Raw genomic sequence first — 12,793 nt, forward strand, 5'->3', positions numbered from 1 at the left:
GATCCCATGGTGCTGTAGGCGGAACATAGGGAGGCTGAATATGTAAGACTCCCTGAAGAAAAGTCTTGATGTCTGGCAAATATGCTAACTTCAGGTGAAAGAAAACTGAAAGCGCTGATACCGGAACCCTTAAGGAACCTAAGCGGAGACCCGCTTCCAGACCATCCTGGAGAGAAGCCAATAATCGAGGGAGACGAAAAGAAGACGTGTGACAGGACTTATTTTCACACCATCTGATATAGGCTCGCCAAATACGATGATAGATGCGAGCCGAGACTGGCTTTCGAGCTCGCAGCAGAGTGTTCACTACACTGTGGGAGAAACCCCTAGCCCTCCAGAGCCTGGCTTCAACAGCCATGCCGTTAAATTGAGCCGAGGTAAGTCCTGGTGACGAAAAAGACCTTGCAGGAGATCGTCTCGCGACGGAAGACGATGTTCCCGCCCTACTGCCATGGAGATTATGTCCGCGTACCACACTCGATGCGGAAGCATGGGAATCGGGGGGAACAGATATCCCAACCTGAAATCCCATGACATGGTCATCACGTCCACTGCTACCGCTAAGGGGTCTCTTGCCCTTGCGCAAAACCTGGGAACCTTCCTGTTGTGTCTGGAGGCCATCAGATCTATATCCAGAAGACCCCACCTCCGAACTAGAGACTGAAAAACTTCCGGATGGAGGGACCACTCCCTGCATCATCGCATTGCGACTGAGATAATCGGCCTCCCAATTTTTTATTCCTGGAATAAACACTGCCGAGATTGCTGGAACATATTGTTCCACCCAAAGAAATATTTGAGCCGATACTCGCATTGCAGGTGTACTCCTCGTTCCTCCTTGTCTGTTGACGTATGCCACAGCCGTGGCATTGTCGGACTGAACCCTGACTGGATGGCCCTGAAGAAGGGTCTTGGCCCCCCGAAGAGCCAAAAGAATTGCCTTCAACTCTAACGTGTTGATGGATAGGGCTGATTCCTGAACTGACCAAAGCCCCTGGAGCCGGAGATGCAGGACTTCAGCCCCCAACCTTTTAGGCTGGCGTCTGTTGTGGCTATGATCCATGACCATGCAGCAAAGGACCTGCCCACCGACATGTGATCCTGAATCAGCCACCACTAAGGCGATTCTCTCGCATCCGGAGACAGCGAGATTTTCTGGCGATCCAGATGTAGGTGGGATCCTGACCATTTGGTCAAGAGATCCCAATGGAAGCATCGTGAATGAGCCCGACCGAAGGGGATCGTCTCGAAGGAGGCCACCATCTTTCCTAGAAGACGCATGCACAAAAGAATTGAGGGACTGGGAGAGGACAAGACCTGAGATGTTATCCTCTGAATCGAACTGATTTTCTCCACCGGCAGAAACACCTTCTGCTGACTGGTGTCCATGATGAGTCCCAGGAAGACCATGCGTTGGCACGGAACCACCTGGGATTTCTTTAAGTTTATCAGCCACGCATGGCTCTCGAGGAAAGCTATGGTGAGGGATAAGTACTGATGTAAGCAAATGTCTGAGGTGGATTTGATGAGCAAATTGTCTAAGTAGGGCACGACCTGAACTCCCCTTAAGTGAAGACCCGCTGCCATTACCGACATGATCTTCGTGAAGACCCTTGGAGTCGTGGAGAGGCCGAAGGGAAGAGCCCGAAACTGATAGTGGGAGGCCCCCACTGTGAATCTCAGGAGAGACTGATGACCGCTCCAAATGGGGACGTGGAGGTATGCGTTCTTTATGTCTATGGAAGGCATAAACTGGTTTTTTTCCAAGCCACTCGTAAGTGCACATTGAGGTTCTTTAGGTTTAAGATGGGTCGAAAGGACCCGTCCCGTTTCCTGACCAGAAAAAGATTTGAACAAAAACCCTTTCCTTTCTGGCTCTCTGGGACCCTGCAAATAACTCTTTGCGAAAGAAGAGAGGCGACACAACCCTGTATCGCCTGTCTTCTTTGTGGATCTCGGGGTAGCGGGGTTACAAAGAAACGATGTGGAACCGGACCAACAGGTCTATCATGTACCCTCTTGATATAATGCCCCGAATCCAAGGATCCTGAGAGGACGCTGCCCACTGTTCCTGAAAAAGAGACAGATGTCGCCCCTCTGCCACCACCTCCTGGAGAGTAGAGTGGCAGTCTCCTGAGCCTTGGAGGCCTGACGCCTAGCTGCGAACGAGGACCTACCTCTGACTGAGAAGCCTCTAGAATTTGGTTGTCTACCCCTAGATGACTGGCCCCTCGTAAGGACTGCCTGAAGGAGCTAAAATGCGGGCACGGCCTCTGCTTGTGTGCACTGGCAAAAAAGTGCTTTTGCCACCTGTTGCCTGACAAATCATACTATCTAACTCCGGGCTGAACAAACCTGCTGCTGAACAGGGAATGGTTTCATGGGATTTTTTAGATTCCGAATTCACCTCCCAGGATTTCAGCCATAACGTTCTTCTTGCTGAAATTGCCGCAGCCTGAATAGAGGAGGACACAGACGCCGTGTTCTGAGCTGCCTCATAAAGGTACCGAGATGCCTCTTTCAAATGTAAAGCTAAGGGAAGTAATTCTGAATTCTGCAAGGCCTCTGCCAGCTGCTCTGCCCATGCTTCCATGGCTCTAGCAACCCAAGCTGAAGCAAATGTGGGTCTAAAGGAAGAACCCGCTGCTACAAAAATAGATTTTAGTTGAGATTCAACTCTGCGGTCAGTGGAGTCCTGCAGAGTTGCTGTGCCCGGGACTAGCAGGATAAGTGTGTCGGGCTAAAAGGGCTACTGGAATATCTACTTTAGGGATTCCTTCCCAGCGAGCCATGTCCTCTTCCTGCAAAGGATACAAGGAGGAGAATCTCTTTGGAATAGAGAATCTTTTATCAGGCTGTTTCCAGGCCCCCTCAGCAATATCTCTCAGTTCTACAGATGGAGGAAACCGAATAACCTTTCTTTTGGCCTTCTTAAAAAGAATTCTGTCTATAGAACTAGGATCCACCATTTCTGGAAGGTCCAAGGCCTGCCTTATCGCTAAAACCAAATCATCAATACCCTAGCGTTTTCTTCCTAATCCAACAGTTGAACCTGGTCAGGATCAAAATTTGCTTCCCCTTCCTCTTCAGAAAACCCCTCTGAATCTGAAAGGGACAGTAGAGGATTAGTTGATCTAATCCGCTTTCTTTTAGAAGGGGGCAAATCAGGGGATTCAAGCAACTGGTTTAGCCTATCTAAACCCTTTATAAACGCTGAGGACCATGCAGGTTCTGTCGGGACAGGGGCCTGATCCGTTAATAAAAAGGAAGGTCCTGCTTTCAGTAGAAACTGTCGCAGTAGGAAGCCCCACAGCTGTAACAGCAATATTTGACACAGCAGGAAGAGCTGCCACACTTGTCAGTAACTGAGTAGATTGAGTGATAATCTGTGCTAAAGAGGAAACAGACTGTCAGAGAAGCCACCCAGGCCGGCTCCTCCGTCAGCGGAGCTAGAGTGTGCTGGGTTTGCGCAGAGGGGGCCCCCCTTCGCAAGCAGAGGAGAGCGCCAACGGGTCCCTCTGCCCACATGGTAATTTAACCTTACATCTAGAACATGTAAAATATTTAGCCATAGAGCCTTTTCCTTTATCTGTCATTTCACAAAGGAAAGAAACACCAAACACACCAGATTTGAGTTTAGAGAGTGAGATCGAGAGAGACAGTGAAAAAAACAAGTAATCAACTAATCTATAATAAAAGTCTGCGGATGCAAATACATTAAACTGGTAAAATTTTGTAAAGGTGTGGACAGAGGACCAGGTGGCTGCCCTGCAAAGCTGGTCTGCGGAAGCCCCATTTCTCGCTGCCCACGACACCCCAACCGATCTGGTGGAATGGGCCGTAAGTCTCTCCGGCATAGGACGGTTAGCCTTTATGTAAGCTTGCTTGATGGTTGATGTAATCCATCTTGCAATGGACTGTTTTGAGGCTGGCCAGCCTCTCTTATTAGCATCATAAAGGACAAACAGAGAATCTGTACGTCTAATCTGAGTAGTTCTTTTAACATAAATACGGAGAGCCCTAACCACATCTAACTTTTCCATAGACTGATGATCCGAATGGGAAGTAGATGAGAAGACCGGAACTACAATTTCCTGGTTAAGATGGAAAGCCGAAACTACTTTTGGAACGAAAGAGGGGAGAGTTCTTAACACTGCTCTGTCCTCGTGGAAAACCAGATATGGTTCCCGACGAGACAGAGCTCCTAATTCCGAAACCCTACGTGCAGATGCAATAGCCAAAAGAAAAATGACCTTCCAGGTCAACCACTTCAAATCTGTCAAAAGTAATGGCTCAAAAGGAGGCCCTTTAAGCATATCCAGTACCAGGTTGAGATCCCATGGTGCTGTAGGCGGAACATAGGGAGGCTGAATATGAGAGACTCCCTGGAGGAAAGTCCTAATATCTGGTAAATCCGCTTATTTCAGGTGAAAAAATACTGAGTGCCGATACCTGGACTTTTAGGGAACCTAACCGAAGCCCTGCTTCCAGGCCGTCCTGAAGGAAAGCCAACAATCGAGGGAGACGAAAGGAGGACGAGTGACATGTCCTATTTTCGCACCATCTTATGTAGGCTCTCCAAATCCGGTGATAGATGCGAGCTGAAACTGACTTTCTGGCTCGCATCATAGTGTTCACTACGCTGGAGGAAAAACCTCTAGCCCTCCAGAGGCTGGCTTCAACAGCCATGCCGTTAAACTGAGCTGAGGTAAATTCTGGTGACGGAAGGGACCTTGCAGAAGAAGGTCGTCTCGAGACAGAAGACTGAAACCCTGTTCTTCCGCCATAGAGATTATAACCGCGTACCAGACTCGGCGCGGCCATGAGGGAGCTATTAGAATTACTGGCAGACCGCCCTGCCTTACTCGTCTGAGTACGCGAGGAAGCATGGGGATCGGAGGAAACAGGTATCCCAACCTGAACTCCCATGGCATTGTCATAACATCCACTGCCAACGCTAAGGGGTCTCTTGCCCTTGTGCATAACCTCTGAACCTTTCTGTTGTGTCTGGATGCCATGAGATCTATGTCCGGAAGACCCCACCTCTGAACCAGAGACTGGAAAACTTCCGGATGGAGTGACCACTCTCCCGGCATCATCTGGTTTCGACTTAGATAGTCGGCCTCCCAATTTCTTATTCCTGGAATGTATACTGCCGATATTGCTGGAACATGCTGTTCTGCCCAAACCAGAATCTGAGCTGCAATATTCATTGCAGCTGCACTCCTGGTTCCTCCTTGCCTGTTGACATATGCCACAGCCGTGGCATTGTCGGACTGAACTCTGACAGGGTGGCCCTGAAAGAGGGACTGGGCCCCCCGGAGGGCCAAAAGAATAGCCTTCAACTCTAGCACGTTTATTGACAGGGCTGATTCCTGAACCGACCAAAGCCCCTGGAGCCTGAGGTGCAGGATTACCGCCCCCCAACCCTTCAGGCTGGCATCCGTCGTGGCTATGAGCCATGACCATGGAGCGAAGGACCTGCCCATTGTCATGTGATCCTGAATCAGCCACCACTGAAGCGATTCTCGCGCCCTCGGAGATAGAGAGATCCTCTGAAGGTCCAAGCGTAGGTGGGATCCTGACCATTTCGTCAAGAGATTCCACTGAAAACATCGAGAATGGGCTCGACCGAAGGGATTCCATCCGAAATTTGTCCACCCGTAAGTGCACATTGAGGCCCTTTAGGTTTAGGATGGGACGAAAGGAGCCGTCCGGCTTCTTGACCAGAAACAGGTTTGAATAAAACCCCTGTCCCTTCTGGAAATCTGGGACCCTGCAGATAACTCTTTGAGAAAGAAGAGAGGCGACACAATCCTGTATCGCCTGCCTTCTTGATGGATCTCGGGGTAGCGGGGTTAGGAAGAAACGATGTGGGGCTGGTCCCAATAAGTCTATCCTGTACCCCTCTGATAGGATACCCCGAATCCAAGGATCCTGGGAGGACGCTGTCCACTGTTCCTGAAACAAAAACAGACGTCCCCCCACTGGCGCCCCTTACGGAACAGAGAGGTCGTCAGGACGCAGGCTTCTTGGAGGCCTGGCACCTAGCTGCAAACGAGGATCTCCCCCTGGCAGAGGAGCCTCCAGAATTGGGCTGTCTGCCTCTAAAGGACTGTCCTCTGGGTAAGGAGGTTCCCCGAAAGGGCTGACGAAAAGAGCTGATCCGAGGGTTCCGGCTCCTGCTAGGGAATACTGGCAAGGAAGTGCTTTTGCCTCCAGTTGCCTGAGAGATCAGGGTATCCAATTCCGGACCGAACAAACCTGCTGCTGAAAAAGGAATGGTTTCCACTGACTTTTTTGATTCCGCATCTCCTTCCCAGGATTTCAGCCATAACATTTTCCTTGCTGAGATAGAGGCAGCCTGAATAGAAGAGGATACAGCCGCTGTTTTCTGAGCCGCCTCATAAAGGTACCCCGATGCCTCCTTCAAATGCAAAGCCAGGGGAAGTAAATCAGAGTCCTGTAATGCCTCTGCCAGCTGGTCTGCCCATGCTTCCATGGCTCTAGCAACCCAAGCTGAAGCAAATGTGGGCCTAAAGGAAGAACCTGCAGCCGCAAATATAGATTTCAGCTGGGATTCCACTCTGTGGTCATTAACATCCTGCAAAGATGCAGAACCTGGGGCTGGGAGTAAAGTGTGTTTGGCCAATCGGGCTATTGGAATATCCACTTTGGGAAAACTCTCCCAGCGAACCACATCCTCTTCCTGCAATGGGTACAGGGAAGAGAACCTTTTGGGAACACTGAATCTTTTATCAGGCTGTTTCCAGGCTCCTTCTGCAATATCCTTAAGTTCTACAGAAGGGGGAAAACGGATAGCCTTTCTTTTGGCCTTCTTAAAAAGATTTCTGTCTCTAGGAGTAGGATCCTCCGGTTCTGGGAGGTCCAACGCTTGTCTAACTGCTAAAACCAAATCGTTAATAAATTGGCTTTTAGAGCTTTCTTCCTGTCCCAAAGTAAGTACCTGGTCAGGATCAGAATTAACTTCCCCCTCTTCCTCTGAAAACTCCTCAGAATCTGAAAGGACCATAAGGGTATTATCAGATCTGGGCCGCTTTCTCCTAGCAGGCGGAATGTTTGCGGATTCAAGCAACTGGTTCAGTTTATCCAAACCCTTTATAAAAGCTGTGGACCATGGCGGGTCTGTAGGGACAGTGGCTTGGTCCGTCTGTAATGAGGAAGGTCCTGGTATAGACGTTCCGCTAGAACCAGAGGAAGCAGGGAGGCCCAACGGTGTACTTGGATTATTAGCCACCGAAGTTGCCACACTAGACCACAATTGATTGGATTGAAAAACCACCTGTGCTAAAAAGGAAACCGACTATGTCAGGGAGGCCACCCAGGCCAGTTCCTCCGATGGAGGGGCTGAAACCTGTTGGATTTGCGCAGGGGGGACCCCCACTTCACAAACAGAGCAGAGCGCCAACGGGTCCTTCTGCCCACAAGGTAATTTTACATGACATTTTGAACATGTGAAATATTTTGCCATAGGGCCCTTTCCCTTATCTGACATTTGTAAAAAAGGAAGGCACACCAAACACATTGACTAGAGAGAGAGATATAAATGTGTGGAGAGAAAAGAGTAAAGTACAAGAATCAACTGATCTAAATATAAAAGTTGTACTTGTAATATTTTAAAACACAAAATAATACTTAAGCAGGTAGGAGAACTATAATATAAATCTAATAGCCCACTTGTACACAGCAATATCAGAAAATGTGTTTAAATAAACGGGATACTTAGCCCATAGGCCAAACAGGGGAGAAGTCCAACAGCAGTATCCTGGTGCCTGCTCCCTCAGTTCTGTTCTCTCTTCCCGGGCTTCTCCTTGGCGCCAGAAGACTGGGACAGACCATCTCTCTCTCTGGAAGGAGGGGGAGCTCTATGTGTTAACTCCCCCCCCTTCAGGAATGCTGCTTCTGCAGCAACTCTCCAAAATAGAAAAAATTAAAAAGTATTCTGTGGCAGAGTAGTGGAGACCTCCATGGGAGGTCTCCGCAACAGAAGATACCCGATGCCCCCTCCTATGCATGAGGGGGGATCCAGGTATAGCCCCCTTCTTTTGCCTGCAGCGCCTCTGTGCCCTTCCGAAAATCCAAGATGGCCACCGCCATATGAAACATCCAATAACCGGCGCTCTATGCCTGCAGTGGCAGCGCCGGTTATCGGGGAGGCTCCAGGAGTGACAGCGGTCCTGTGAGACCGCTTGTCACTCCCAATTCAGACACCCGATCTTCCTGTCCCTGTCAGTGAGAGCCACTGGCTCCCAACTGACAGGGGAGTGCCTGCCACTGTTCTGCTGTGAGTGTGTTCTCTATAGTAGAACACACTCCAGCACTGCCACCTTTAAAAAAAAAGAATAAAAACGAAAAGAATGAAATTAAAATGAATAAAATTATACTAAGTACTAAAAAACACTGCCCAACTCTGCGGGCACCTAAAATAAACTGAACAAGAGGGGAGGGGTCTGTCGGCAGTACTAAAAGTTAACTAGTTAGGTGCTAACACCCCAAGCTCCCTCCACAACCCATGGTAAGCAGTGTCCCCCAGACTGGATGAAAGAGAAAAGGAATATATATGTATATATATGTGTATATATATATATATATATATATATATATATATATATATATATATATATATATATATATACACACATCTGTCCTGTGCTGAATCCAGCATCCTAAATCAATGCTCTGGCTTCTGTTGTGCAGTTCTGATTCAAAGCAGGTGGAACGAGCAACTGTCACCAGCACAGAGGTGATGCATTAGTTACACACCACCCAGAAATAAGTAGATCCAGTGCTAGTAAAGTTGTCTTATCATTGTTGTGCCCAGGTGACGTTTACAGTCCATGTGTTATAGGTGGCAGAGTAACAAGTTAGACAGGTCAGAAACAACAGGTTACTGACAGTAAAAGGAACGCAGAGAGAAATCTGTAACAACTCTAACCCGGACAGGGTAGCAGAGCAAGACTATTCCGTCACAGCAACATTATGTTGTTAACCTCTCTACAACATATACAAAAGTCAAGTTTAGCTGCATTAAATTATATATTTTGAATCATTCTTCATTCACGATACAGGCTTTTTTTTTTTTTTATTAATCTGATGTAACATTTCCAAAAAGAACATTTTGGCAGGAAGTGGGGTTAAACGATATGCTATGTAATTAAATTTAACATCAAACTACGTTTTGCATTTGAAAATGTTGGGTGTCTGAAATTTATACGTGTCATTTTCTATCATTTCTACAGTGCAGACACAAACAAAATGATAAAACGTAGCAGAAGCGCAGCTGAATAAGTGTAAGACTAATTACCTTGCCAGCTGCAATAGCAGAGTAACCAGGGAATGGACACCCTCTCTCATTAATGTGTTCAGCTTCAGCTCTTCATAAGAGAGATGCAGCACATAGAAAATGGCTGGGATGTGGCTGAAGAGAAGTGCAGTAGAGTCCAGATTTAAAATTTGTTGGCTTTCATTTTTAGGTGCTGGCACATCCAGTGGGTCCAACTTCAGAGCTTTAGCCAGAACATGATACTCAACATTTCGGTGGTAATCAGAATGTATCAAATATTCCCAATCCTGATAAAAAAAAAAAAAAAAACAAACAGAGAAGACACCAGTGAACTAAAACATTAGTATAAATAGTGACAACAAAATAGGAATTTTATACTTATGTAAAATCCATTTCTCTTAGTCCATTGGGAGACACCGGGGTATAGAGTAGGGACAGGGCGAACTGGCACTTTAAACTTCTGCTAACTAAGCCCTAGCTCCTCCCTCTCTATACTCAACTTCCTGTTAGCCTCAGTCTATTTTTAACCAAGCCCACAGAAAGCGGAGATAGAGAGAAAACAGGAACAGAGGAAAACAACATTCTCTCAAAGAGAAGACAACACGTCAAACAGTAGGAGAAACCAGAGCATTAAGGGTGGGCCACTCGGTGTCCCTTAATGGGCTAAGAGAAATGGAATATACGTAAGTATAAAAATCCTATTTTCTCTATGGTCATTTGGGGGACACCGGGAACATCCCAAAGCCGCATCACGGGAGAGAACGCGCAGAAGAAACGGCACAAAGCATTAAACTTATAAAAGTGAATGTGTATACAGAAGACCACATGGCCGCACTACACAGCTGTTCACTCGTGGCACCATGACGTGCCGCCCAGGAAACAGTCACAGACTTTGTAGAGTGCGCCCAAAGATTATCTGGAATAGGCTAACCAGCCCCTCTATAAGCCTGACGGATTACAGCCGTAATCCGCCGCGCAATAGTCACGTTGGAAGCTGGCCAGCCTCTCTTGTGTGCATTATAGAGAATCAAAAGATCCTCAGTCTTGCGCACATCCTGAGTCCTACGCACATAAATGCGGAAGGCTCGGACGACATCGAGAAAACAAATAGAAACTTCATCCTCTGAGGACGTAGAATGGACAGGAATGACAATGTCTTGATTTAAGTGAAATCTAGACACTACTTTAGATAAAAAGGAAGGCTTGGTTCGAAGAGCTGCACTGTCCTCATGAAAAACAAAAAAAAGGAGACGGCCAAATGGAAAACAGTCTTCCAGATCAGAAATTTGAATTCCACTGTATTCAATGGTTCAAAAGGCGGATGCTGTAAAGCATTCAATACCAAATTTAAATCCCATGGTGCTACCGGAGGAATATATGGAGGTTGAACATGGAACACTCCCTGAATGAAAGTGTGCACATCAGGCATGACAGGAGTCTTCTTTGAAAGAAATCCAAAAGGGCTGACACCTGACATTTAAGAGAACTAAGGTGCAAACTCGCGTCCAGACCATCCTGTAAAAAACATAAGCAACCTGGATAAACGAAAAGAAGAGGTAGGATATGCCTTTTTTTCATACCAGCCAATATAGGTCTTCCAGACTCGATGATAAAGTTTTGCTGAACTTGGTTTACGAGCCCGAAGCATGGTTTGCACTACACGCTTGGAAAAACCTTTAGCTCGTAGGATCATGGCTTCAACAGCCACGCCAATCCAAACGTTCCAAACCAAGATGACAAAAGGGTCCTTGAGTTAATAGGTCTTGGCGTAGCGGCAGCCGCCACGACCAACCTCCAACCATGGAGATCACGCCGGTGTACCAGGCACTCTGAGGCCAATCCGGCGCTACTAGAAGGACTGGAACACCCTTTCTTCTTACCTTTTTTAACAACTGTGGAAGCATGGCAACTGGTGGGGAAAGGTAAAAGCGGTAACTCAAAGGAACAGGCATGACGTCTACCGAGACGTCCAGATAATCTCTTGCGCGGGAGCAGAAGAGGTGGACCTTGTGGTTCAACAGAGACGCCATCATGTCGACATCTGTCTGACCCCACCTGTCTACCAACTGGAGAAAAACCTTCGGATGGAGGTACCATTCACCCGGATGCAGAATCTGCCTGCTTATGAAATCAGCTTTCCAATTTTCTATTTCGAGAATAAAGATGGCCAAAACCGCCGGAATGTGAGCTTCAGCCCACTGAAAGATCTTGCGCATCTTTTGCATGGCTAAGGGACTCTTGGTGCTGCCCTGTTGTTTGAAGTATGCCACCGCTGTGGCACTGTCCTACTGAATGTTCACCGCCCTTCCCTGCAGCAAATGTTTCGTGCTTATTAGAGCACAAAACACTATCCGCAGTTCTAATACATCGATTGGAAGCTTGGAGTCCTTAAGAGTCCAAAGAACCTTAAAGCGAGCGTAAATACAGATGGCCCCCAATGTGATCAGGGTACAATCCCAGATGGAAGAATGGACGACACCTGCAGAGATTTCATTTCAACAACCACCAAAGAAATAACTGACACACAGGCAGAAACAGGAGGAATACCTGGCCCGAAAAGATTCAGGTGGGATTTCTTCCATTTCAAAAGAAGTTCAACTGGAACTCCCATGCATGAAACTGAGCAAACTGGACTGCTTTGAAAGTCGATACCATCTTGCCCAGAACCCTCATGCCGAAAATCTGCAAGACCAAAATATTGTCCGGAAGTAATAACATCCCTGTTGTCAAATAAAAGTCCCAAAAAATCATCCGCTGGGATGGGACCAACTAGGAATTTTTGAAGTTGAAGTTGAGAATCCAACCGTGGGATTCTAAAGTCTGGATCACTACTTGGATATGAGACTGAAGTAGATTCAGAGACTCTCCCTTTAAAAGAAGATCGTCTAGAAAAGGGATGATTTCAATCCGCCTGGACCTTAGCAGAGCCACCATGATCTTGGTGAAGACCCGCAGGGCCGTGGCCAGATCAAAGGGCAGAGCCTGAAATTGGAAGTGCTCTGACCAAATCGCGAACCTCAAGAGGGACTGATGACCCTCCCAGATGGGAACATGGAGATAGGCATCCTTGATGTCCAGAGCCACCATGAACTGTTCCATGCCAAAGGTGACGGATCTCAAAGACTCCAACTTGATCTTGTGGGCACTCTGACCTAGATGTTCAATGATTTTAGCTTCAGAATGGGTTTGAATGAGCCATCTGGTTTTGGCACCAGAAAAGGGTTGGAATAAAATCCCAAACCTTTTGGTGAATCTCACACAGAAATAATCATTACAGAAGAAATGAGGGATTGAATCTCTTCTCGTAAAGCCAGTCGCTATCGTGGACATTCCGAAAGCACTGTGGTAAATAACCGTTTGGGAGGATGACCGAGCAGATCAATCTTGTACCCCCAGTCCACAACTCCCTGTGCCCTGGCATCCCTGGTAGACAAACCACTGATCCCTGAATAAGAAGACAGGCTCCCACCACTGACGACAGTGGAGGGG

General features: G+C 47.4%; 1 protein-coding gene across 1 annotated transcript in view; it reads right to left on the bottom strand.

Moving 5' to 3' along the window:
- ANAPC1 (anaphase promoting complex subunit 1) overlaps positions 1–12,793 on the bottom strand; it is a 105,597-nt gene that overhangs the window by 50,506 nt on the left and 42,298 nt on the right. The window contains exon 19 of the mRNA XM_075203757.1: positions 9,326–9,591. Coding sequence (XP_075059858.1) covers positions 9,326–9,591 — 266 coding nt within the window. The remainder of the gene's footprint in view (positions 1–9,325; positions 9,592–12,793) is intronic.

The sequence above is a fragment of the Mixophyes fleayi genome, chromosome 3, assembly GCF_038048845.1.
Source record: "Mixophyes fleayi isolate aMixFle1 chromosome 3, aMixFle1.hap1, whole genome shotgun sequence".
NCBI lineage: Eukaryota > Metazoa > Chordata > Amphibia > Anura > Limnodynastidae > Mixophyes > Mixophyes fleayi.